Below are 25,000 nucleotides of genomic sequence, written 5' to 3'. Positions count from 1 at the left end.
ACACAGGAAGGAAGCCGAAGCCTCTCCGAGGTGAGTAAAAATCATATTTCTTCTAATGTTAAATGTCATATTTAATGCTTTCCTTTGCATGCATCATGTCAGTTTCAGTGCCATCGGTTCTGTCAGCACAGGATGTGTTTTAGAGATGTTGTTTGTGTGCAAATATTTTACCAGTCCAGCGATGCACGTCCACATCAATGAACACATTGTTTGCGTGTGCACGTGTGTGTGTGTATATTAGTGTGACCTTGTTTGTGCACAGACAGATGTGTTGCGTTTAATAAGCCAAATGCACATCAATATATCCGCCCACATTTCAACAAAACACGGAAACTCCTGATCAAAATCCACCAGGGAAACATTTCATAATAACCTTCATTAACAAACAGTATGTAATGCAGATCATTCAGATATGAATATGAACAACTGTTTGATTGTACTTTATTAGTAATAATTTTTTGGGGAATGTACTGAATACAACTGCAAATACATGACCCTAAATTATTACTTTCCATTAAATTATCATACACTCAAAAAATATTTAGGCCTAAATTACGATTTATTTTATGCATTTATTATGTATTTGAATTGCATATAAAGTTTCCATTCATTTGGATTACACAGTTTTAACGTAAAAACAAATGTGATGCATTTTTGTCAATCATTCATAAATGAAACCGGTCAGATTTCTGTAACCGTACTAATACACTGATTGTGTTTTATATTGTGTGGTTTATATATTTATCATCAATAAATCCAATTTGTTTCAATCTCATGCATTTTAACATAGTGTTCATGTTGAACTTATACATCTTCATACTTTTTAACTGAACACATTTATGCTGATTCTAATCCATCTGAATAAATGAGTTTAAAAATATGATTATTTAAACAAAATAAAATATATGCAAATAGTTAATAATAAAATGGGCAATGATTTTAAGTGCAGAAATCGGACCTGAATATACATCAAGTTTATTAGTTTGTTTATGTCAAAACTCTGTAGTCTAAACGGATGGGAATTTTATATGCATTTCAAATGCATAAATCTCAAATTTAAGCCTAAATATTTTAGAGTAAATCTATGCATTTTTAGTATGTGAGCAAAAGACATGCTGTTGAATTGATAAAAATGTAATGCACACTCAAAGTGGTGATGCAATGCAAGATTAGACAATTATACGTGTTTTAGTACCTTTTTCAGATATATTCAGGACATGTGATCAAATAAACATAGCAATCATAAAAATATCAATCCACATCAGAATGTGTAAGTGGAAACCCATCTAACAAACATATGTTCTAAGAATATTTGCTAATGTTCCCTATTAACAAGTTATTTCTGAATGTTCAAAAAGACCAGTTTTTTAAATGTTCGGGAGAACACATTAAAGAAATGTTTTCGCCACTTTCTCATTTTGCGAGTATTGTGGGAACGTTACTTTTGAATGTACTCTGAAAAAAGTATTTTGTAACGTTTAAAAAACATTAGACTAACGTCCAACTAAAATGTTTCAGAAAACCGTTCCACGAATGATCTATAAAACAACATTTAACATTTTGAGAACATTATTGAAGACCACATACATTTCAACGAACGTTCTATTAATGTCTCAGGAAGTGAACTTTAAGAGATCCTTGCCATTATTTTTTAATGCACATTGTCTTGCAAAAACATCTCTAACTTGTAAACCCTTATACCCTTGACAGTCAGAAAGTGAGCCTGAAGGAGCGCGTGTTCTCCAGCCCGAGGAACTCTGCGAGTAAAGGGAAGAACTCTCCTCAGGGCCAGCAGCCGCCCCGACGCTCTCCTAGTGCAAACAGCATCGAGGACAGCCCATCCAAAGTACCCAAGAGCCTCAGCTTCGGCCAGTCCAGTCGGGCCAGACAAGCCTTCCGCTTTAAAGGCGCCGCGTCCCGCCAGAACTCAGAAGGTGAGGCAAACCGAGCTGTTCCTGTGGACTTCTGCATCTGTACGCTTTGGTCATGGTTTGGTTGTTGTAGGTGTTAATCAGTGAAGAAGAACTCATATATATGTTCGTATATGTTCGTATAGGTCTATTCCGATTCGACAGTCATCACAGTTGTAGACTCATACAGCACAAGTGACAGTTGTGAAGTGCAATATCACTGTAGTTTGTGTACATGAAGTTGCATTGGATAAAATGTCAGAGAATTAAAAACTAGTGCCTGGTTTTGTGTTTGAGATCTTTTTAAACTGGTTAGGCATCAAAGACTGTAGATATACAAACACATTACTTATGAATGGGAGAAAGTGCAGTGCGCAATATGGCGGAACTAGTCCCGCCTTCTAAATAAAAGAACCAATCGGCTAATGGTAAAGTCATTGTGTCAGTTCAGCTGACGTTAGAAGCTCTTGTTGCCATGAAATATAAGCTTTTTTTAACACTATTTGAGCATAAGAAACAACACTTATGGGCCAGTTCAAGTCAGAATTTTTTACTGATTTGAAATAATTGTAATTTAACTCTTTCCCCGCCATTCACGGAATTTACTGTTATACGGTAGGGGGCGCTATTACACATCTTCTGAAAGAATACATAATCTCCTGATCAAAACACAGGCAAAAAAAGAGTAGAAACAAACGGTAAAGTATTGCTTATAAATGTTAAAGTCTTTAAAATTCTTTTGATATATTGCATGTACAGATATTCATACAACAAAATATTGTGGGGGCCATGAAATTTTTGTGTAAATGATAACTTTATTTTTATGCTGGCGGGGAAAGAGTTAATTGTGAGTGTGACGAGCAGATTCCCTCATTCATGTAAATTGGACGTGGTCTTGGATGCCTACAATACAAAGGGACTTTATTATGCTTGAATAAGTTGAATTGAGATTTTTAGAAGAATCCTCAGAAAGTGTGAAGACAGAAACGAGATTAATTTCATTCAATCCTGATAGAATTTACTAGTTTCACACATCAGGATTCTTATTCTGTTTTCTGTTCTGCCATTGCATGTGATTTCAGTATTGTGATCAGTGTTCATTTCTTTCTGTCGGTGTTATTTGTGCATATTAAGTTTATCTTATAAAATCGAGTCGAGTGTTGCATTTGATGCCAATGTTTTTGAGGAGAAACTGTTAAACAAATATTTTTGAGCAAATTATTTTATTAGCTAATATGTGGAATAATTTATTAATATTTAAGATAACTAGTTTTATGATTGGTATGAATACAGTTTATGATCTCATGACATAAATTATGGCATAAATATGTATTATTTTACATACCAATCATAACATTTGGCTTGAATCGTTAGATTGTGTTTGTTGGAATATTGAAATATAATTTATGAAAAAGTCTGTGCTTTGGTTACACTTTCCACAAAGTGCAAAATCAATGATTCGTTTCAAGTGGAGATTTGATTAAAGAATGTACAATTTTAGATTTTTTATTATATTTAGAGCATAGGCCGTCAGCTCTGAAACCTGATAAAAACATGTGACAGAATCACATGGACAGCAGCAGCTTGTGGAAAGAACGACCTTTGTAAACCATGTGTGCGTTTATGATTTTCCCCTCATTTTTTCTGATGAATGTGGATCCTGATGCTGTCCTTTCCGTTTCTATGTCGGATGCTGATGCTAAAGTGCTCATTGAGATGCAAGAGGAAGATTTGAGACACAGGAACTCTCCAGGTCAGGTGATCCAGATGGGTCGAGCTCCTATATTCAATCAAACTAACCAGCTACAACTACCAGTCTGCAAATATGCTTTCAATTTTGTTTGGGCTATAAAAAATATTTATAATTTGACATTAGTTAAGCAGTATTACACAATCATGCTGTTGTTCTGAATATTATAAACTTGTGATTTGACTAGTCCAGTTTAATTCCTTATGTGCTTTAATTGGGTTTTATTCAAAGGAGGGTTCAAACGTGAGCTCACTTTGATACAGCATGTTATATGCATTTTTCTTTCTTTTTTTACCTATTTAAAGTTACATGATATACAATTTTCCATTCTTATTTGACTGCATATCTCTCAGGACCGCTGGGATGAATTTAAAGAGACTCAAATGTGAACTTCAGTTATCTCAAATATGATTGTCTGATCTTCATGAAGTTTAGACATATGTGCATATTCCTCTTTAAGAGGCACTGTACCAAATCCAGTGTAACTCGGCCACTACGTGGTGCTTTAATAAGCAAATTTACTATATAATTCAACCATATGTGACCATATGGGGTTATGTGACATTTTCAATTGAAAAAAGACCTAATTTTTCAACCTCAACAGTAGACATTTGTTCTGATTCACATTAGACATTTCTTACCAAAAAGTTATTAGTGTGATTTTTTTTTTTCAGATAAAATTTTCAATCGAATTTTCATGCGTAGTCCACATTGACTAATAAGCCTGTTTCATGTAAAATCAGTGTGCAAACGTAACAAATTTTGGTGCGCAAGAACGCCAGGACAATCTGAAGACATGCACCAAATTTCATGAAAATACCGCTAGAGGGCGCTACAATAGTGAGCTTCATATCTCCACAGCTCGCTAAATAGAGGAAACTGATTCATATGTGATTTGTTTGGATCCAGATCATTATCACTTGTGTATTGAGTACATCACAGCGGTTTGAGGATATGACAGTCTGTCCATTGTGCTTTCTCTTTGATTTTGAACTATATTTTCCAAAAGTATTCGTTGGGAATCTGATGTGTTGTTAATCTTGAAATGTTTGCATGTTCACATTGCTTTGAAAAGAATAAGCAAGATGGTTTTTTTTATTGTTTTTGCTCTCTATAAGGTGAAATCTTTTTTTATTAGTTTATTTTATTTGTACATTTATTTATATAGATGAAAAGGTGCCACTAATGGTCAATAATTCTGTTACTAAAGTCCCATAGCTTGTGAAATATATTCAATGTCATAAAACATGAATATATACAAGATTATTGGGTTCTGGCTACAATTTTGCCACATTAGCAGTAACAGATTTAAAGCAATAATCAAAATTGAAGGCAAATTACAATTAAAATCCAATCAAAGCACATGGTAGATTACAGAAACACTACAGTTCACATTGCACATGTTTTTTACACTGAGCTCCAAGGTGGATTTAAGATATTCTGTGATGCAACTAAACAACTTCTGTATTTCATGTTCAAATATATTTTATATGTGCTTCTTTAATGTTCTTTTATCAGTGATGAGTTTCTTTAATAGTAACATTTACATTTCTCATTTTAGTTGTTTTATAAGCTTCTAGCAATTGCAACTAGTCATGCTGTACTAGTAATGATGCTGTAAAGCTCTTGCTGTCGTCTATACATTGATCAGATGGTTAGCATATATTTTAATGTATAGCAATATTTTGAATAGCATTCATACTTGATGTTGTTCACACATATATCAAAAAGTAAGTGATTGTGAGAATGTCCCGATGTCTTGTTAGAGTGCAGCATTTAAACTGCACCTTCACTTGAATATCATTTCATTGTATTTAAACACAGACACTCTTTGAGTACTTGAACATTTCACATCATACAAGAAAGAGTGTCATTTCTCTGACGGTGAATGATTTATTTGAAGCTTTGGATAACTGCACAACAAAAGAATAACTTTAAAACTAAAATCTGGTTCACCTTCAGAGAATTTACTAGTTTAAAAAAAAATTCAAAATGCATTTTTTTTCCTCATTATTATGAGCATTGTTCCTTGACGTTTCTAGATTTAAAGCAAGTCTGTTTTGTCGTTGTTTTTGTAACCAGCCTTTATTACCATCTCTCCTCCCCAAACTCGCAGCAATTGAAGGGTTAATCAGTAAGAGATTATCACAATCGGCTGGAGCCCGTTTTACCAACCCTAACTAGTGCTAGTTGATGGCTGCAAACTTTGCTCCTTTACCTGCATGTGAGGAAAACTAGTTATTCCTGAGGAGGAAACCTGAATGCATTGAAACACCACAGAGCTGAGGAACAACTACAACCTCAATAAACCCATTTCAGAGCATCATTATTCACTCGAGGGGTTGGAGCTGTACAGTTGTTTTTAGGCTCTGTGGTTTATTTGGCATAATAAGCACAGGTAGATTTATTTTTACACTCCTGCCGGTTCCAGAGGGTCTGTGGGAACACAGGAGAAAGACACTGTGGCCCAAAATCACACATGAATTCAGCGTTTTGCATGGAAACAAGAAACAGGGCTGGTTAGTGTTATTTAAGTGATAATGACTCTAGATCAGTTGTTCTCAACTGGTGGGTCTTGACCCAAAAAAAATTTTTTGTGAAAGAAAATGATCCGTATTACATTTAATACTGGTTACAGGTTTGGTATTGTGCTGGGTTGCAACTTGCACCATAAAACCAGTTGAGAACCGCAGCTGTAGAAAACTCAATGTAGTTATGAAGTCCAGCACTGAGATATCACTTTACATTCAAGTTTAATCTATATATCGTTGAAAACAGTCAATGCTATTGTGAAACCGTTTCTCTGTGGCCGCTAACAGCGCTTTATTAACTCACTCAAATCGTTTGTTAAATCATTTCTTTGGACTGACCCGCTTTGCTAAATGGATTTTCACTGAATTCAAAATGAGTTTGCTGAAGAAATATTAGTTTAATTATATGACGTAATTTACTGCTGTTTGCTTGTACAGCTCCTCAACAATGTGCTTGGACTTTAAGTCACGCTTACACACGTCTGAACGTCACTGCATTCGACACAAAATATCAAATCAAGTGTCTGATTCTGCGTATTTTTATCAGAACCAACTTCATTGTTGCACATTAACTTTGAACATGTTTCACTAGCGTATAACAAACACAAATATTTTGGTTGTCCATCTGTTTGGAATAATTCAGATTTTTTAATGTGTTTGAAAGCTCCTCTGCTCATCAAGGCTGCATTTATTTGGTTAGAAATAAAGTAAAAATTGTGAAATATTGTTCAAATTTAAAATAACTGTTTTCTATGTGAATATAAAATGTAATTTATTCCTGTGATCAAAGCTGAATTTTCAGCAACATTACTCCAGTCTTCAGTGTCATATGATCCTTCAGAAATCACTATAATATGATGATTTGATGCTCAATTATTATCAGTTATGTTGCTTGATTAATAATGGTTCTTATCATTAAAAATGTACTGTTTTTTAATATTTTTGTGGAAACATTCGTTTTAAGGATTCTTTGATGAATAGAAAGTTCAAAAGAACAGCATTTATTTGAAATAGAATCTTTTGTAACTTTATAAATGTCTTTACTGTCACTTATGATTAATTTATGTATCCTTGTTGAATAAAACTATTGCTTTCTATTATATATATATATATATATAATTTTTTTTTTTTTTTTTTTAAGATCTTACTGATCCAAACGTTTGAATGGCAATGTATCACGTTTTCACCGCAAAAATATGAACCGTTTTCATCATTGATAATAATGAATGATTTCTGAAGGATCATGTGACACTGAAGACTGGAGTAATGATGCTGAAAATTCAGCTTTGATCACAGGAATAAATTACATTTTTCAATATATATACATAGAATACTGTTATTTTAAATAAAAACATGACTGTATTTTTGATCATATAAACTCAGCCTTGGTGAGCAGAAGAGACTTCTTTCAAAAACATAAAAAATCAGCCAGTGTAAAACCATCTTTAAAATGAAATAGCACTTGATTTGGTGTTTTCTTATCTGATGCATTGATGTTCTTCAGTTTAACTGTGTCCAGGTGTGTTTGGGGTCACTGACTGTATGGCTTTAGTGTATTTTGGGCCACGGTTGTCTCATATTTCCCATGATGCTCGTCTCGCACCAGTTCACTCCTGATAAACGGCATTGCACTGACCTTTCTGGCGTCGGACTGAGCTAGTCGACGAGTTGAGTTGAGTTAAGTTGAATGCAGGGTTAGGGGGTTTGTGCACTAACTCTAGAGTCCTCCTGTCCGTGTTGTGTTTTTTAGAAGCCAGCCTTCCCGGAGAAGACATTGTTGATGACAATAAGAGCTGCCATTGTGAGTTTGTCCCTCAGGATTTAACGCCGGGACTAAAAGTTACCATCAGGGCCGTGTGGTAAGCAAAGATGAGACAGGCAGCATCACTCAGAAGGGACTTTAATGCTCCATCAGACGTGTAATATTATTGATAATACTAGAGAAGTCTGCATCACATAATATTACCTCATTAACTCAGTCTTTCCTGAATGTAAGTTACAAAACTTGTTACATTCAGTCTTTTGAATCCTTCGCTACATTCACACTTTCATTGCTCAGATCATGCCAGTGACACTTATGCATGAGATATTTTGAAAATTGAAGGTCGGTATCAAACGGAAAAATATAAAACAGTGTTTTGGACTCGTTTCAGGACTAAATCTCACGAGAACCAGATGTTCAGGTCATATTTTACTGCAAAATAAATAGTAAAAACTCATATGGTCTAAAATAATAAAATAACATTTACTTGAAATAAAATTAAATTTAAAAAACTTAAACTTATTTTTTTTCAGATAGTTGCCAAGGCAACATTTCTCATTTTTATTTAGTTTGACTTGAACTAAAATAGCTTAAACTGAAACTAAAATAAAAATTTCACGATATAGGTTAGACATATTAAAATATTACATTAGTAAAATTAAAATGATAATACACACAACACAATTATTTAAACTTTTACTAAAATGAAAACAAGAAAATTAAAAAATAATTGAGAATATTAGTGAAAACTAAAATATTGAAAACCAAGGCAACATTTAAAAAAATTATTTAGTTTAACTGAAATAAAATAAAAAATAATAAAAACTATAGACATTTAAAAAAATAAATACAACACAATACAATAACAAACACAACAAAATAATTAAAACTTTAACCAAAATTAAAATGGAAATAATAAAATGAATCTAATTTAAAATATTAGCAAAAACTATAATATTGAAAACCAAGGTAATTTTTTGTTTTTATTTAATTTAATCCAAATAACAAACTAAAACCGAAATAAAAAATGCATAAAATTATAGACATATTTAAAATAAATAATAAAACTAATTCAAAATATTAGTGAAAACTATATAATATTGAAAACCAAGATAAACTAAATAAAAATGAATTCAGCTTGGTCTTCAATGTTATAGTTTTCACTAATATTTTTGAATTAGATTTGATTTTTAAATTTCCTGTTTTCATTTTAATTTGAGTTAAAGTTTAATAAATGTGTTGTGTGTTTTGCCAACATATATATTTATATAGGCTACTTTTTTTTTTTTATAATAAAAATGGCAAAACACAACAACATTATTAAACCTAACTAAAAGAAAAAGGAAACAGAAAATATGGTCGAATACTAGTGAAATCTAATACTAAAATAACACTGGGTCCTGGAAAGCAAAATACATTTTCTTATTTCGTTCTTATTGTTTTTGGGGTGAAATATGACCCTGGACCAGCTCTCTGTGATTCACCCATTTCTTTGAGCTCAGAGTGTTTTAACAGTGATAATGTGTGTGAATTATTGTCCCCGCAGCATCATGAGGTTCATGGTGTCCAAGCGCAAGTTTAAAGAGAGTCTTCGGCCGTATGACGTGATGGATGTCATCGAGCAATATTCAGCCGGACATCTGGACATGTTGGCGAGGATTAAAAACCTGCAGTCCAGGCAAGAGCAGAAACACCTCGACTCTTCAGCGACCGCTCGACTCATACACACCGTGTAGTGTTGTTCTTCTTGTGTTTGCATGGCTTAGTTTCCTAAATGTGTCTCACTGTTTTCATATCTGTCAGAATATGTACATATGCAACACCCAAACACTTCACGTCAGAGGCATAATGTGTGTGTTTGAGGAACATTATCTACATTTTCATTTATTGAGATATAACATCAAGATATTTCAGCAGTTCAGAGCAGCATATGTGGGTCAGTAATGATTTTTTATGTACAAACCTGTTAATTTATTCAAAAATCATTGAAAATGCAGTTAAAAGAAAATTTCATAAAAAGTTATAAATATATTTGAAAAAAAACACACAATTAAATTATTAAAACTTACTAAATTAAAACGAAAACAAAATATTAGTGAAACTATAGTGAACACTGAGTCCTAGAATTCACTCTAAAAAATGCTGGGTTGTTTTAACCCAACTTTGGATCAAATATGGACAAACCCAAACGTTGGGTTAAAAATGTAATGTAAAAATCTTTATTATCGGCTGGGTTTGTCCATATTTGACCCAAAGTTGGGTTGAAACAACCCAGCAGTTTTGCAAAAACATTTAGTTTTTTACTTTTTTACACTTCTCCCCATTCAAGTATTTCAGTCACATCTTATTTTAGGGGAATCCTGAATGAATGATTATTTCACATATGTTAATATATTCCTGCTTTTATATTTTGACCACACATTGATGTGCTGATATCAATGCATCGATCAGGGAACTTTTTATCGTAATAATAAGTATGTGTGGAATATGTTTTCTGGGAATCTCTGGGCTTGTTGTTGTTGGTTTGTGTTTCTCCCCGTGCCCCGTCGAGGGTCCTGACGTTTGCGCTGGTCCGTATCACGTCACTCTGCATTGCTGTCCTCTACTCTATTTGCTTTGCCAGGTTAGATATGATATTGGGTCCTCCGGGTCCTCCGGGTCCTCCGGGTCCCAGCACCCCTCGCCAAAAGAAGTGTTCAACCAAAGGAACCAAAGAGTCGCCCCAGTTGTCTTCTAGGTTAGGACGCCCCAGACTGCATCGCCAGATCTCTATCCAGAGACAAATGAAGAAACCTGCTTCTGTTTCAGACTACATGGCTAGTAGAGACTGAGCTTGAGTGATCAGGGGCCGCAAACTCCACTCTTAGAGGAAAACGGCTCTATTTAAAGAGCAGAAAACGTTTTTTTCCATTATTGGAGGGGATATTTGTTTTGATTAAACTATCAAATTTAAGGATTATATTTGATATTTTTTTAAAGTATGCAGGAAGAAAAAAACACTAAACTTGGTTAAAGGAGCTATATGTATAATTCAGAAAGCCTTGTTATTAGCGACACCGGTGGCCGTTAAGGGAACTGCAGCCCGCAGCTACAACAGAATATTATATTATACTACAGTGCTGTTGAACACTTGAATCTGATTGGTTGATGAACATTCTAAGGTGTATTATTAATAATAATAAAAAAACTATATAAATATATTTAAAACAATTATTAATAAAAATGGCAAAGCACACAACAAAATTCAATTTTAATAAAACTAACTGATATGATTGTAAAGCTATTTGGGTGTACAGTAGAACATATGAAAGCCCTTTACAAATGCCTCATTCATTCAACTAAATTAAAACGAAAACAGAAAATACAAAAATGAAAACTATTTAAAAATATTAGTGAATTATTATTAGCAATTATTTTCAGGGAAACGCACGGATAAAGAAGTTCCAGGCAGGTTTTGACCGCATTACAGTTCCATATAACAAAATTATTTTAGTTATTTCAAAGATCTTTAAAGACAACAACAAAAGAAACAAAACCACAATGACACTGACAGTGTAAAGAAATATAGTAAACAATAGGATAAAAATTACACATTTTTGCCACTAAATTACGTTTTATTATGTACAGAACACACAACTCTCTTTCTCCCACTCTAACACACACACACACACACACACATACAGTACAGACACACACGCGCACAGAAACGTGTTGTCAGTGCTGCTCTGATGATTTTATCAGTAAAATAGATTAGCGACTTAAAAGCTACAAGACATTTCTCACTAGCGAGGGAATAACGGCGCTGTTCTTGAAGCTGATAAACATACAGTTTCACTATTAGTAGAGACGCTGATGAGAAACACAGACTCGGATAATTCACACAATCTCTCTCTCTAATAACTGCATTAATAAATACATTAGTCTGCTATCTGTCAATAGCTCTAAAATGACTAAAAATAATCTAAAAATTGTAATTAGCAACGGAGGTGTGGGATTAGATGCGTAAGAAATTAGTCCTCCAAAACAAGAGCGTTTAAGGACAAAAACCTGACAAATGTCTTGAAATACATCATCTGAACAATATTTGGAGGGTAACCGTAGTATAGGCGGAATAATTGACTCCAGGGCGTTGAATTATTACAAAAATAATGCACACCCGAGGTATAACTCCTCATAGACAGCCTATGAAGTCGGGCAAGGTCTCGTTTTTAAAGTTTCGTTACAAGCTGTTCACACATTGGCAATAAAATAGCAATTAATAGATGAAAATTCTTACATACAGCTCCTTTAAGGTATTTATCTTAGAATTATTTAGCAAAAAAAAAAGCCAAACTACAGCTATAATTTTTATTTTACTCTGCAAAAAAAAAAAATGAATAGAAAAACACTAAGCTCACAGGAAAAAGCATACTTAATATTTCATTGGTTCTCTCTGTTTTTAGCATTTAATCATAATTTCTTTGTATGACAACCTGGCCAAAATTTTGTCATGTTTCATTTCATTGCGTTATTATCTCAAATAAAACAGTCAACTCCAAGTAATGCAACATTCCTACAAAATAGTAACAATTTTTTAATAATATTTGAATAAAAGGTGAAGATCGGACATCACTTTGGGCAACTTCTGTACGAGCTGCTTAATTCATAAAAAAATAATTGATTAAAACTAGTTCCACAAAATGATCCCATTACGAAACCCCTACAAGATTCCGCACTGTAGTGTACAGGTGAAACTCGAAAAATTAGAATATCGTGCAAAAGTTATAATATTGATGATTATGGCTTACAACTTATGAAAACCCCAAATTCAAAATATCAGAGAAATTAGAATATTACATGAAATCAATAATAAAAAAGGATTTTAAATACAGTAATGTCGGCCCTTTGAAAAGTATAATCATGCATATGTATATAGTTAGGCCTATATATACTAAATATATTGGTTTCACCTTTTAATTTGAATTACTGAAATACGTGAACTATTGCACGATATTCTAATTTTTCGAGTTTCACGTGTATATGAAGCGCCTGACGGAACCTTTAATATTCTAAATAGAACCTTTTCTTCTAAGAGTGGCTCTTATTCTAGATAATCTAGTCTATAAGTGTTGAAACGGCCCAAACGCTCCAGGCAGCTTCTGATAATCGACTCTTAATTGACTTCATGACCTTTATTTGTTGAGACTGAATTAATCACAAGAGACGCTTCGTTGAGAGAAAAGCAGGGAACCAAATGTCACGTTTCGGTGAGTTACTAGTCATGTAGCTGAACTAAAACTGGTTAAGCTAGTTTGCCTGCACCGCTGTTTGGAAATGAAGCGTTACGGCAGTAAGAAGCAGCAAATGGAGATGCACACGTCCAATAATGGTTTTCATTTAGCATCGCTGTTGTTGCTAATGCATGTCGGCATGGCGTTGTTTTAAGGCATGCCACATGATGCACTATTTTTATCCTTTCGCAAGTGCAATTTTCTCCATACGGTCTCAGCAGGGTATGCTTGATTCCCAGCGTTCTGCTGAGCACATGCACTGCTTTTTTAAAGGACTATTTGGAGCAAATTTGAAGTTATATAATATTTCAGATGCTTTGATGAAAACTTTATCTAGTGTCTCAGATCAGACGCACCCCTGCTAGTGTAGTACATCATCAGAAACTTTGGATAATGTGTCAAACTGATGCTCACATTCGCATTCTACATGTAATACGCAGCTAAAGATGTGATTTCACGTTGACACATTGTTCAAAAATGGCAAATATCAACAGAAAACGTCTGTCTGGAGGGCTTGACTCTTTCTGTCCAATCATCTCTGTCCATCTGTGTGTGGACACGCCCACTCATTATCATATCCCTCCCTCTGCATGCATTCATTTACATCCCACAATGCTTTGTGCTTCAAGATAGAAAACATGGTTTATTGTTTCTTTGATATGAATATTGTTGTTATAATACTTTGGGTTACTAACAATGAACATGTAATGGAAATAGATGTTCGTTTGATGCATTTTGATACAAAACTCAAATTAGTTAAACAAATCTAGTGTACTTAAAGGTGCAGTGTGTGATTTTTAGCAGCATCTAGTGGTGAGGTTACGAATTGCGACCAACAAATGTTACGGTGGCTGACAGGAAATGATGTCATCGTCTGAGACAGCAGAGAGTAGCAGTTCAGCAATGAGGTTTCTTTACAAGGATAAATTAAGAAATTTCGTTTACTTAATTATTCAGTAAAACTATGTTATTGCAAATATTTTAGTTACTTACTGAACTAAGCTTGCTTCCTTGCACGAAGAGCAACATTGTAACGAAACGCGTTTGTCCGTTTAGGGCCACCGTAGAAACATGACGGCGCATTTCAATGATCGGGAACCCGCGGTGTGTGTAGACAGAAACTGCTCATTCTAAGCTAATACAAATATAACGGTTCATTAAGTAAGGTCTTTATACACCACTGAAAACTTCTTTTTCAAGGTAGTGAGGAAACGCGCTCTGTACCGCTGTGTGTTCGCTGTCGGCTACGCTAGAAACATGACCACACAATATGTTGACCTCCATTGAAGGGGTGCGCGCGGTTATGGAGATATAAATGTCTCATTCTAAGTTAATAAAAACATAACGGTTCATTACGCAAGGTCTTTTATACACCACTGAAAACATAGTTATGGATCTTATATTGCATTTCTGTCACTAGATCCTCAGAAATATTACACATTGCACCTTTAACAATTGGTGATTATATCAACAACACAAAATGTGTCCATGTTTAATGAATCACTGGTTCACATATTTTCCCCTATAACTGAAGTTTGCAGGAAAAACTCATGAATTATCAGGATGTTTCGTCTCTTTAATTGAATGTTAGAGTGGATCAGATTGTTGGTCGAGGCGCTCCGATGACAGACAAGGATCGTCCTAAAGGATCCACAGATGGAGAACTGCCGGAGGATCCCAGCATGATGGGACGACTCGGGAAAGTGGAGAAACAGGTACATCCCAATACATCAATTACACTGAACTAATCAGGGTTTCGAGTCAACCTATATTTTCTTATTACAGCTTGGCGAACGCTCATCAGAAGAAGAGAGATTATTCAGTTAAAGATTGTTCAGAAAGGAATATATTTAAAATGGTTATTCATAATGACTCATAATTTTAAAAGCGTGTTAAAACATTGTGAGGTTGTTGGATACCCTTCACCAGGATACTATGTTGGATTTATATTGTCATGAAATAAATGTATTATAGTTATATAAAATCAAAGAATGACATTCTAGTGGGCATTTGATTGGACAGAAATGTGCATATTCTCCTACGAATATTCAATATAATCAGCAATATTTTGGTCAATATTTGCGTAGCATGTTGACATGAACTAAAGGACACAAAACTCAATTTAATTCCACAGTCACACTATGAAATATTTTTGCAAAAAAATTATTTATTGCTAAAATTGTGTTCTTTTTAGCGTCAATTTCAGCCAGTGTTTGAAGAGATGCGTTGTCAATACACATCCCATTTTTTGGTCAGTCAGGGGATCGTGAATAAAATTAGCTAAAGTAATATGATCGTTTGGCGCTCTAGCGATTAATGAACATGCGTTTATTAAAGGGATACTCCACTTTTTTTGGAAATAGGCTCATTTTTCAACTCCCCCAGAGTTAAACTGTTGAGTTTTACTGGTTTTGAATCCATTCAGCTGATCTCCGGTTCTGGCGGTGAAGTGGATAAGACCATTAGCATTTCTCAAAAAAAAAATGACCAAAGAGTTTCGATATTTTTCCTATTTAAAACTTGACTCTTCTGTAGTTACATCGTGCACTAAGACCGACGGAAAATGTAAAGTTGCGATTTTCTAGGCTGATATGGCTACGAACTATACTCTCATTATAGTAATAATCTGTAAACTTTACTGCCGTACCATGAGTGCAGCAGGCGTAATGATATGACGCAGCGCCTGAAAATAGGCTTATCATTGCTCTTTGGTCATTTTTTTGGGAGAAACGCTAATGGTCTTGTCCACTAAAAGTGGTACTGCCAGAACCGGAGATCAGCTGAATGGATTCAAAAACGGTAAAACTCAACAGTTTAACTCTGGGGGAGTTGTAAAGCCTATTTCCAAAAAAAGTGGAGTATCCCTGGCTTTAACAGAATAATGCGTCTTGCGGAAGGACATTGTAGCCGGATCTACTTCTCTCTGTTTATGTCTATGACGCGTCACGCGTGGTATGACCCGAACCAGTGTAAAATAGTCCCAATATAAACACTTAGTATAGGTGTACCAGTGACTCAGGATAAGACAAAAACACGGTTCGGAAAATGGATTCATGATGTACTCGCTCATTATTTATATAAATTTAGTAAATTTTGCTGCTTTAATGCTCACTGTTCAGAACTTTTTTTAAATATGACGCAACCCCCCAAAGAGATTACGATTAATCGTTAAAAGATAGCGATCTTGATTCAGACACACATGATCTTATTCCTAAATAACAGTGATCATTCAGATCTGTGTTCTGATCCAGAGAGAGCTATGTGAAACATCTTCACAATCAGTCTTTTCAACCACACAGTTTCATTTTTCTGCGTTATGATAATTCAGAATATCACAGAAGTACTGATATAATAGTTTTTAGTTGGGATTTAAACACTGATGTCTAAAAAGAGCTCGCTGATGCCCCGTTGTTGGGAACCGATGGCTTAGAGCACCTTTAAGATAATGTCATAATAAGACAATGAGATCTTCCTCTTCTGCAGGTGATGTCGATGGAGAGAAAGCTGGATTTCCTGGTGAACATCTACATCCAGCGCATGGGAATCCCACAGTCCGAGACGGACGCCTACTTCGCCTCTAAGGAGCCCGACCCGGCGCCTCCGTACCACAGTCCGGTGGAGCACATGGAGAAGAGCGGATCCATCACCAAAATCATCCGGTCCAACAGCTCCGCAGGACAGAAGAACTTCGACCCGCCAACCTCGACCTGCGTCAATCACCACTGCCCTCCATCCACGTCCAGGCATCCACAAACCATCCCTGATCCCGGTCCGATCCCCGATCCCGGCTCGCTAGTGCGTATCCCTCCGCCTCCGGCACACGAGCGCTCGTCCACCGGACACAACGGAGGATCTCGTGCACATCATTCCCGCGAAGACGGGCGTCTTTCCCAAGCCGGAGCTGAGAGCGACACCTCCGTATCAATCCCTTCGGTGGATCACGAGGAACTCGAACGCTCCTTCAGCGGATTCAGCATCTCGCAGTCCAAAGAAAACCTGGACTTTCTGAACAACGCTTATTTTAGCGGCGTGCCGCGCTGCACTAAAGTGAGGCCGTACATCGCGGAGGGCGAGTCGGACACGGACTCCGATCTGTGTGTCCCGTCGCCTCATTCAGCCACCGGAGACGGCGCGTACGGGGACCGAGGCTGGACCGGACCCAAGTGAGACTAAGTCTTTACAAAACCAGCGTTAGACTTTATTCGTGGGAACCTTTATGTTTAAAAAGCAGAGTTTCACTAACAAGCACAACTTCCCGAGCGGAAGAAAAGTGAAAATGAATGCTGGGAGCCTTATCCATCAGGTTGACGTAAAGATGGAGGAGAGACACCGTAACAGTCTTTATCGTTTCACACGTGGTGTATTTTCATCTTTAAGGTGGAGACGGCAAAAGTTTGAGTGCTGGAAAAGACTTCTGGGAGTCTTATCCATCAGGTTAACGCCAGGATGGATGAGACACACGTGTTTTTCACGCATTTTCATCTTTATGAACATTGAAACCACGTGGGACGCTGTTACGACCAGTGCTAGACCGGCCCGATCTCGTGAAGATGCACAAATTTTATTTCTCGTACCATTTATACACCAAAAATAGTTTTCGCGTGCAAATGATACACACTTTATGGACTCAGCGACTCCCTCCACACCCCTAATCCTACGCAAGGGGTTTACAGTGCGTATCATTTGCACGCTAAAAACTATTTTTGGCATATAAATAGCACGAGAAATAAAATGTGTGTTTTAGATACGCACTTTCATGAGATTGTGTTGGCTAGACTGTATTTGTGAGCACCTGCGTATTTAAGAAGCCGTGTTTCACTTACAAACAGCTCCACGAGCGGAAGAAAGCTGGAGACGGCAAACTTTGGAAACGACCTTATCCATCAGGATGACGTCAGGATGGATGAGAGACACACGTTTATCGATTCACATGTGGTGCATTTTCATCCTTAAGAACATTTTCTGGATTTGCATCTCGCTAGTTAAATGATTAGTTCACTTCAGAATTATAATTTCCTGATAATTTACTCTCCCGCACATCATCCAAGATGTTCATGTCTTTCTTTCTTCAGTGGAAAAGAAATGAAGGTTTTTGAGGAAAACACTCCAGGATTTTCTCCATATAGTGACTTCAATGGAGTCCAACGTGTCGAAGGTTTAAATGTGAGTTTCAGTGCAGCTTCAAAGTCTCGACACGATCCAGCCGAGGAATAAGAGTCTGATCTAGACAAACCATCAGTCATTTTATAAAAAAAAAAATATTTATATACTTTTTAACCACAAATGCTCATCTTGCACGAGCTGTGATGCGACACACATTACGTAATCACATTGAAAGGTCATGTGTGACGTAGGCGGAAGACCTGACCTAGTGTTCACAAAGTGAACATGCAAAGACTAAGTCAGACACCATTTACAAAAAAATGTAATAAATAAAAGGTAAAACAACGATGTCGGATGATTTAGAAGTTGGAGGAGAAAATGAGATTCCTTTCCTACATGTATCCAAACCAATCCACTTTATTTCTATAGCACATTTTACAAACACAAAGTTCCCAAAGTGCTGCACAAAAGACTCAAAACATACAAAACAATTAATACAAATTTTTTCAAAACAAAATAAGAACATCAGATTTAAAAATATAAAAAGATAAAATGCATAAACAGTAGAACAATCAAAAACATCAGAGGACCACACAACTCACGCGGAGTTAAAAGCCACAGAATAAAAATGTGTCTTTAGACAAGACTTAAAACACTCAACTGTAGGAGCTGTTCGGACATGGAGGGGCAGAGCGTTCCAGAGTTTAGGTCCAACCACAGAAAGGCCCTGTCCCCCCGAGTTTTTAGTCTTGACTTGGGGACCGCAAGCTGGAGCTGGCCCTCTGACCTCAGTGACCGCGCTGGCGTATAAATTTGGATGAGGTCCGAAATATATGTTGGGGCCAGTCCTTTCATAGCTTTAAAAACAAACAATAAAATCTTAAAATCAATCCTAAAACGAACAGGAAGCCAGTGCAATGAGGCAAGAATTGGAGTTATATGAGCGCACTTTTTGGTTCCCATTAAAAGACGCGCTGCAGAGCTGTAAGTGCATTACAGTAGTCTAAACGAGAAGAAATAAAAGCATGTATAGCTTGTTCAAAACTGTTAAAAGACAAAAACGGTTTAACTTTGGCTAAAAGGCGAAGATGATAAAAACTAGATTTCACAACTGCATTTATTTGTTTGTCAAGTTTAAAATCATTATCTATTTTTACCCCAATATTAGTTACAACAGGACGCACAAAGTCATTAAAGGGGCCAAAATCTATCATGGGGTATGTGGGGCCAAACTGCATGATCTCTGTTTTACTCTCATTTATGAACTGGAACACACGTGACCTTTCAATGTGATTACATAATGTGTGGTGCATCCAAGCGGCATTATTCTAATCTGAAAAATGAAGCCTACCGGAAGTGCGAAAAACTGCAATACATGTAAAATCCGCTAGGGGCAGGTCCCAAAAGGGAGCAAATGTCCATAGACCCCCATGTTAAAATGTCCGTTTTCACAGCATAAATTCATGTTTTTACAGGTTGGTCCCATGGACTTTTATTGTATTTTTCGATAGGTTCCGAGTGCCTGACAACTGTGAGGGGGGTGAATTTTTTTCTAACTCGTTAGTTTAGATCGTATTTAGATATAAAATGTATGACAAATAAGGGCGTGGTTAACTTTGATTGACAGCTTGATTGACAGCTGATAATGGGCTGCGCCGAGTGGAGGTCCCGAAATTTTGATGTCTCGGCCATGATCTGACACAACACATCATACCACCTCTGTATCCTTTCTGAAAAGGTTTTCCAAGCCGCCCATATCCCCCATAAACGTTCAAAACCGTTCTTCAGAAAGTCTATGGGTGACGTCACAGACGCTTTGTCCATATTTTTTACAGTCTATGGGTGCATCGCATCTCGTGCAAGATCAGCATTTGTGGTTAAAAAGTATATAAATGTTTATATTTTTATAAAATGACTGATGGTTTGTCTAGATCAGACTCTTATTCCTCGGCTGGATCGTGTCGAGACTTTGAAGCTGCACTGAAACTCACATTTGGACCTTCGACCCGTTGGACTCCATTGAAGTCACTATATGGAGAAAATCCTGGAGTGTTTTCCTCAAAAAACTTCATTTCTTTTGAAGAAAGAAAGACATGAACATCTTGGATGACGTGCGGGAGAGTAAACTATCAGGAAATTATAATTCTGAAGTGAACTAATCCTTTAAAGGGACCGTTCACCCAAAAATAACCCAAACGTTCTGTCAGCGTTTACTCACTGTTGTGTCGCTCCAAACTGTACGAGTTATTTGCTTCTGTGCGACGAAAAATATAAGCATCTGTCAAGCTCCAAAAAGGCCAAAACTACACATAAGCGTACATTTACATGGATGCATTTGGCAGATGCTTTTATCCAAAGCATTGCATTGCATTATAGAAAGTGTATAAGTTCATATGAACCAAACTGAATCAAACTGTTTGAGCTACAGGAATTATTTGTCGTTTATTTGACTCTTATTCCAAGCCTTCTGTAGTTATATAAAGGTATAGTGAAATGTAAGTTGTTATTGCTGATAAACATGGGGGCGAGGAGTAAATAATGAGAGATTTTGGATGAAGGATCCCTTTGAAAAGTGTCATTCGTGTTCATTGTGAATGTATTTCACGACAGCTTGTGAATTTCAAAATGTCTTTAAACCAGGTCATGTCCATCACAATATTCCCTAAATTAATACCATGGTTAGGAAATTCACTTCAAGTACATAAGAAATAGAAAATATCACTTTCTCTCAAGTTTACAATTTTTTAATGCACCCTGGATTAATAACTTGCATGTTGATAAATTAGGAATATTTAAAAAGAATGTATATTTAAAGTTAAATGGTAAAAAAAGCCTATTTTCTGCAAAAAAAATTAAAAACTAAACCTTCCAAAGCAATTTCTAAAAACCCTGTACATAAACAATTTCTGTAACCGTTTAATAACGTAATGTGTCTGCTTCACAATCATTCAACATTATTCAACAACATATACAGGTGAAACTCGAAATATTAGAATATCGTGCAACAGTTCATGTATTTCAGTCATTCAAATTAAAAGGTGAAACTAATATATTTAGTATATATTTATATACATATGCATGATTATACTTTTCAGAGGGCCGATATTTCTGTATTTAAAATCCTTTTTTTTATTGATTTCATGTAATATTACAATTTTCTGAGATTTTGAATTTGGGTTTTTCATAAGCTGTAAACCATAATCATCAAAATTATAACTTTTGCACGATATTCTAATTTTCCGAGTTTCACCTATATATATATATATATATAAACATTTCATTTTCAAATACATGTCGTCTGAAAACATGAGGTCCAGATGTTGTATGAAGTTCAACATAAATGAAATCACTCATGAAAAAGGGAAAACTACTATTTTGAATGCACTAATTTTACGTGAGAAATGCACTGTATCATTTTGCCTAGTTCTGATTTTATTGATGTTCTGTTGCCTTTTATTATTTGTTTTATTGCTTGAAACCATATTGAACAAAAATGTCTGTATGGAGACAGTCGGTCGGATATAAAGTACGTTTCAAATAGAACATCTCCAAAGAGGATAGTTAGTTAGTTTACATCATCTCGTCTTCCATATCTCCTGTGTTCAGATATCCCACAGTCTCTCCCTTTAATGCTGTTTATCTGTTGCTTGTGCCGGGGCAAGTTGTCACACTTTCCAAACCAGTGAATATTTCTCATGGTGTGTTGAGTCACCATGAAAAAAGCTGTTACCCAGGAAAAATACATTCACATTTTACATTTGGCAGATGCTTACAGACTTACATTGCATGCAATTTTTATATTTTATCAGTTCATGCATTCCCTGGGAGTCAAACCCAGGACCTTGGTGTTGCTCTACTGTATCTATAGTGGGGCATGTTGTCACACTATATGTTATAAGGGTAACACTTTACAATAAGGTTTGATAGTTAACATTAGTTAAGCATGAACTAATAATGAACTAATGAACTGCTATTCTAATTTTTCGAGTTTCACCGGTAGGCTATATAACGCACCAATCAATTCAATTTAGAAAAAGAATAAAAAAAATATGATTTGATAAAACCACATTCTCCTATGGTACCAGATTATAATTACAAACTAGATACATACTATAATTAATTCTATCCCTTCAGAACATGCATTTTTTAGTGAAATTGATTTATGTTCAGGGTTGTTCAGCATTCCTGTCGATCGCCTAACTCTTTTTGCATTCTGCTATTAAAATTTTGTTAGTTAATGCACTGTGAGCTAATAATGAACAGCTGTATTTTTATTAACTAACATTAACAAATACAGTAACAAATGGATTTCTCATGGTTAGTTCATGTTAGTTAATACATTTAATGTGAACTAATGAACCTTATTGTAAAGTGTTACCGATATAAGTTACAAAAAAACAGCTGACAGTGAAATATGTAATACTATCAAAATAAAATGAACAAAACAAACAATGGTGTATGCGGCATGTGACAACTTGCCCCGGTCTCTCTGAACTGAATGCAAAATGCTTAAAATTAAGTAAAAGCAGCAGAATGACTTCCTGGATTCAAACAACAATCATTATATATGTGATGTGGAGTCAGAATACTGTGGTAAACATACATGACTGCAACATCTTTCAGCCTAACAGACACATATTGAGTAAGACAAGTCATTGACTCATTTGAGTTGGGTCATGTGACAGATCTGAAGCTGACAATCTCTTACAAAAAAAGGTACATGAATATGCCATCGGATGAGAATCTCATTTGTACACCACGGTACTTGTTTATAAGAGAGAGTTGAGTTCTGCACATTCAATCTGTGAATCTTTAATAGTGATTTAAGTTGAATATCGTCACAGTTGCCTTGCTTGGTTTCAATTTGTTTTTCCAAAGAATATTGTGTATTTTGCTAAATTGCCTTTGGTATCTTTTATAACACACTTTTTTTTTCCCTGTTGTGTGTAAATGTTTACTTGAGCTCAGTTTGGTTCTGAAATGCTTGTGAATGTATTTCTAAACGCTGTTGTTTTGTTTTCACTGTACAGACTCACGACCTTCACGATAGACATATTAGATCTGCTTAAACACAACCACGAGAGGTTTGAGATATGAACGAATCTCCACGAGACTCAAGTAAATCTGGAACTTGATAACATGAAATAACAATGATAAATACTTATAAAGCATTTATTAATCTTAGTTAATGGTAATTTCAATATTAATTCAAAGTTTTATAGTCTTAAAGAATGTTCTCAAAACATTATTTATACATCGTTCATGGAATGTTTCAGTTGGACATTTGTCTCACATTTTTAAATGTAACTACTTGTTTCGGAATGTTCACAGAACGTTTAAAAGTAACATTCTCATAATCTTTGAAGAATGATACAATGGAATGTTCCCTTAAAGGGGCTATATGTAAGAATTTTCATGTATTAATAGACCAACGCTACTTTTGCGTCATCGAAGGGTAACGCCCCTTTTTTGGGGAAAACAAACGGATTCCTCTGAGAACAGAACTCACTCTAGATCTGCAAAGTTTCTTGATAGCAAAAACGGCACAAACATACACACTCCCTTTGCTGGACTATTCAGACATCTACCACTATCTCGTGGAATCACCAAGTAAGTAGCCTATTTTTTTGTCATTAACACACTCACAGTATGACAAATAGACGATGATGGGATGTTCCATTGTGGCGGTTTGTATTTTGGTGAAGAAATTACTTCTTTTTTTTTTTATCTGACGGATATTTTCTTCATCTTCCGAGAATTCAACACCGGTAAATACACTATTATCTCAGACCATGCCTCTGTTCGTTCAAGATAGCTTGTGAAATGATATATTAAAGATGTTAACCAAACCTAAAGTGATGGGAAAAGATGAGATGCCAGGAAAGATTAGGCTATAATAGTTTTTGCGTTTACTTGCATACCTTTTGTGTTGATATAGGCTATATATTTCCTCCCAGGTCTTTATTTCACTCTCCAAAGTTTCCCTGGGGAAATTGTTCGCAGAAATTTGATGACCAAATAAAACTTTCTCGGGCAATTCAAAAGTTTTGCAAGTGAACGCAGAATAGAGATATAATTTGTTAGGATCATATAGACCAACGCTACATATTTTGCCGTACACTGTAAACCTTTTTACAACTTTCAAAGTCCTAGCACTTTTAGACACAAGCAGAAACCAGCCAAGTCCACTTTAGTCCTAGCCTGCCACTATTTCAACAGTAAAATCAGTTAACGGCCAAGGTGGCGTGCCTAGTGAGAGCTAATCACGTAACGTTAGCTGCTAGCAGCTTCGTCTTTCTAACTAGTATAGCTAGTCGACAACAAAACTATGTCAGTAGTTTAAATCAAGTTAAATATGATCCAAGTGACATGGCCTCGTCGTCTATTTGTCATACTGTGAGTGTGTTAATGACAAAAAAATAGGCTACTTGGTGATTCCACGAGATAGTGGTAGATGTCTGAATAGTCCATATTTGGCCACTGCGTGGGGTCGTTAATCCAGTTTTCGACCATTTCAAAGGGACACCTCTGTAATCCCGTATCCAGTAGCTTCTTTAAATACCGAAAGAGAGTGTGTATGTTTGTGCCATTTTTGCTATCAAGAAACTTTGCAGATCTAGAGCGAGTTCTGTTCTCAGAGGAATCCTTTTGTTTTCCCCAAAAAAGGGGCGTTT

General features: G+C 35.7%; 1 protein-coding gene across 6 annotated transcripts in view; it reads left to right on the top strand.

Annotated features, from left to right (window-relative positions):
• The window catches only part of LOC143740637 (potassium voltage-gated channel subfamily KQT member 2-like), a 57,703-nt gene extending 36,518 nt beyond the window's left edge, over positions 1–21,185 (top strand). Inside the window, exons 10-18 of one of the 6 annotated variants that reach the window (XM_077232633.1) lie at positions 7–30; positions 1,711–1,934; positions 3,616–3,663; positions 5,777–5,794; positions 7,942–8,050; positions 9,500–9,631; positions 10,577–10,690; positions 14,815–14,938; positions 16,707–18,843. In XM_077232633.1, coding sequence (XP_077088748.1) covers positions 7–30; positions 1,711–1,934; positions 3,616–3,663; positions 5,777–5,794; positions 7,942–8,050; positions 9,500–9,631; positions 10,577–10,690; positions 14,815–14,938; positions 16,707–17,390 — 1,477 coding nt within the window. In that variant the 3' untranslated portion in view covers positions 17,391–18,843. Of the gene's footprint in view, positions 1–6; positions 31–1,710; positions 1,935–3,615; positions 3,669–5,776; positions 5,795–7,941; positions 8,051–9,499; positions 9,632–10,576; positions 10,691–14,814; positions 14,939–16,706 lie in introns of those variants that run through there. The other 5 variants (XR_013204862.1, XM_077232630.1, XM_077232634.1 and 2 more) reach the window with 5 other exon arrangements.
• Positions 21,186–25,000: the final 3,815 nt, after the last annotated feature.

The sequence above is a fragment of the Siphateles boraxobius genome, unplaced genomic scaffold, assembly GCF_051911475.1.
Source record: "Siphateles boraxobius isolate OS27281-9 unplaced genomic scaffold, OSU_SipBor_1 179, whole genome shotgun sequence".
NCBI lineage: Eukaryota > Metazoa > Chordata > Actinopteri > Cypriniformes > Leuciscidae > Siphateles > Siphateles boraxobius.
This window is presented reverse-complemented; position numbering and strand designations above follow the sequence as displayed.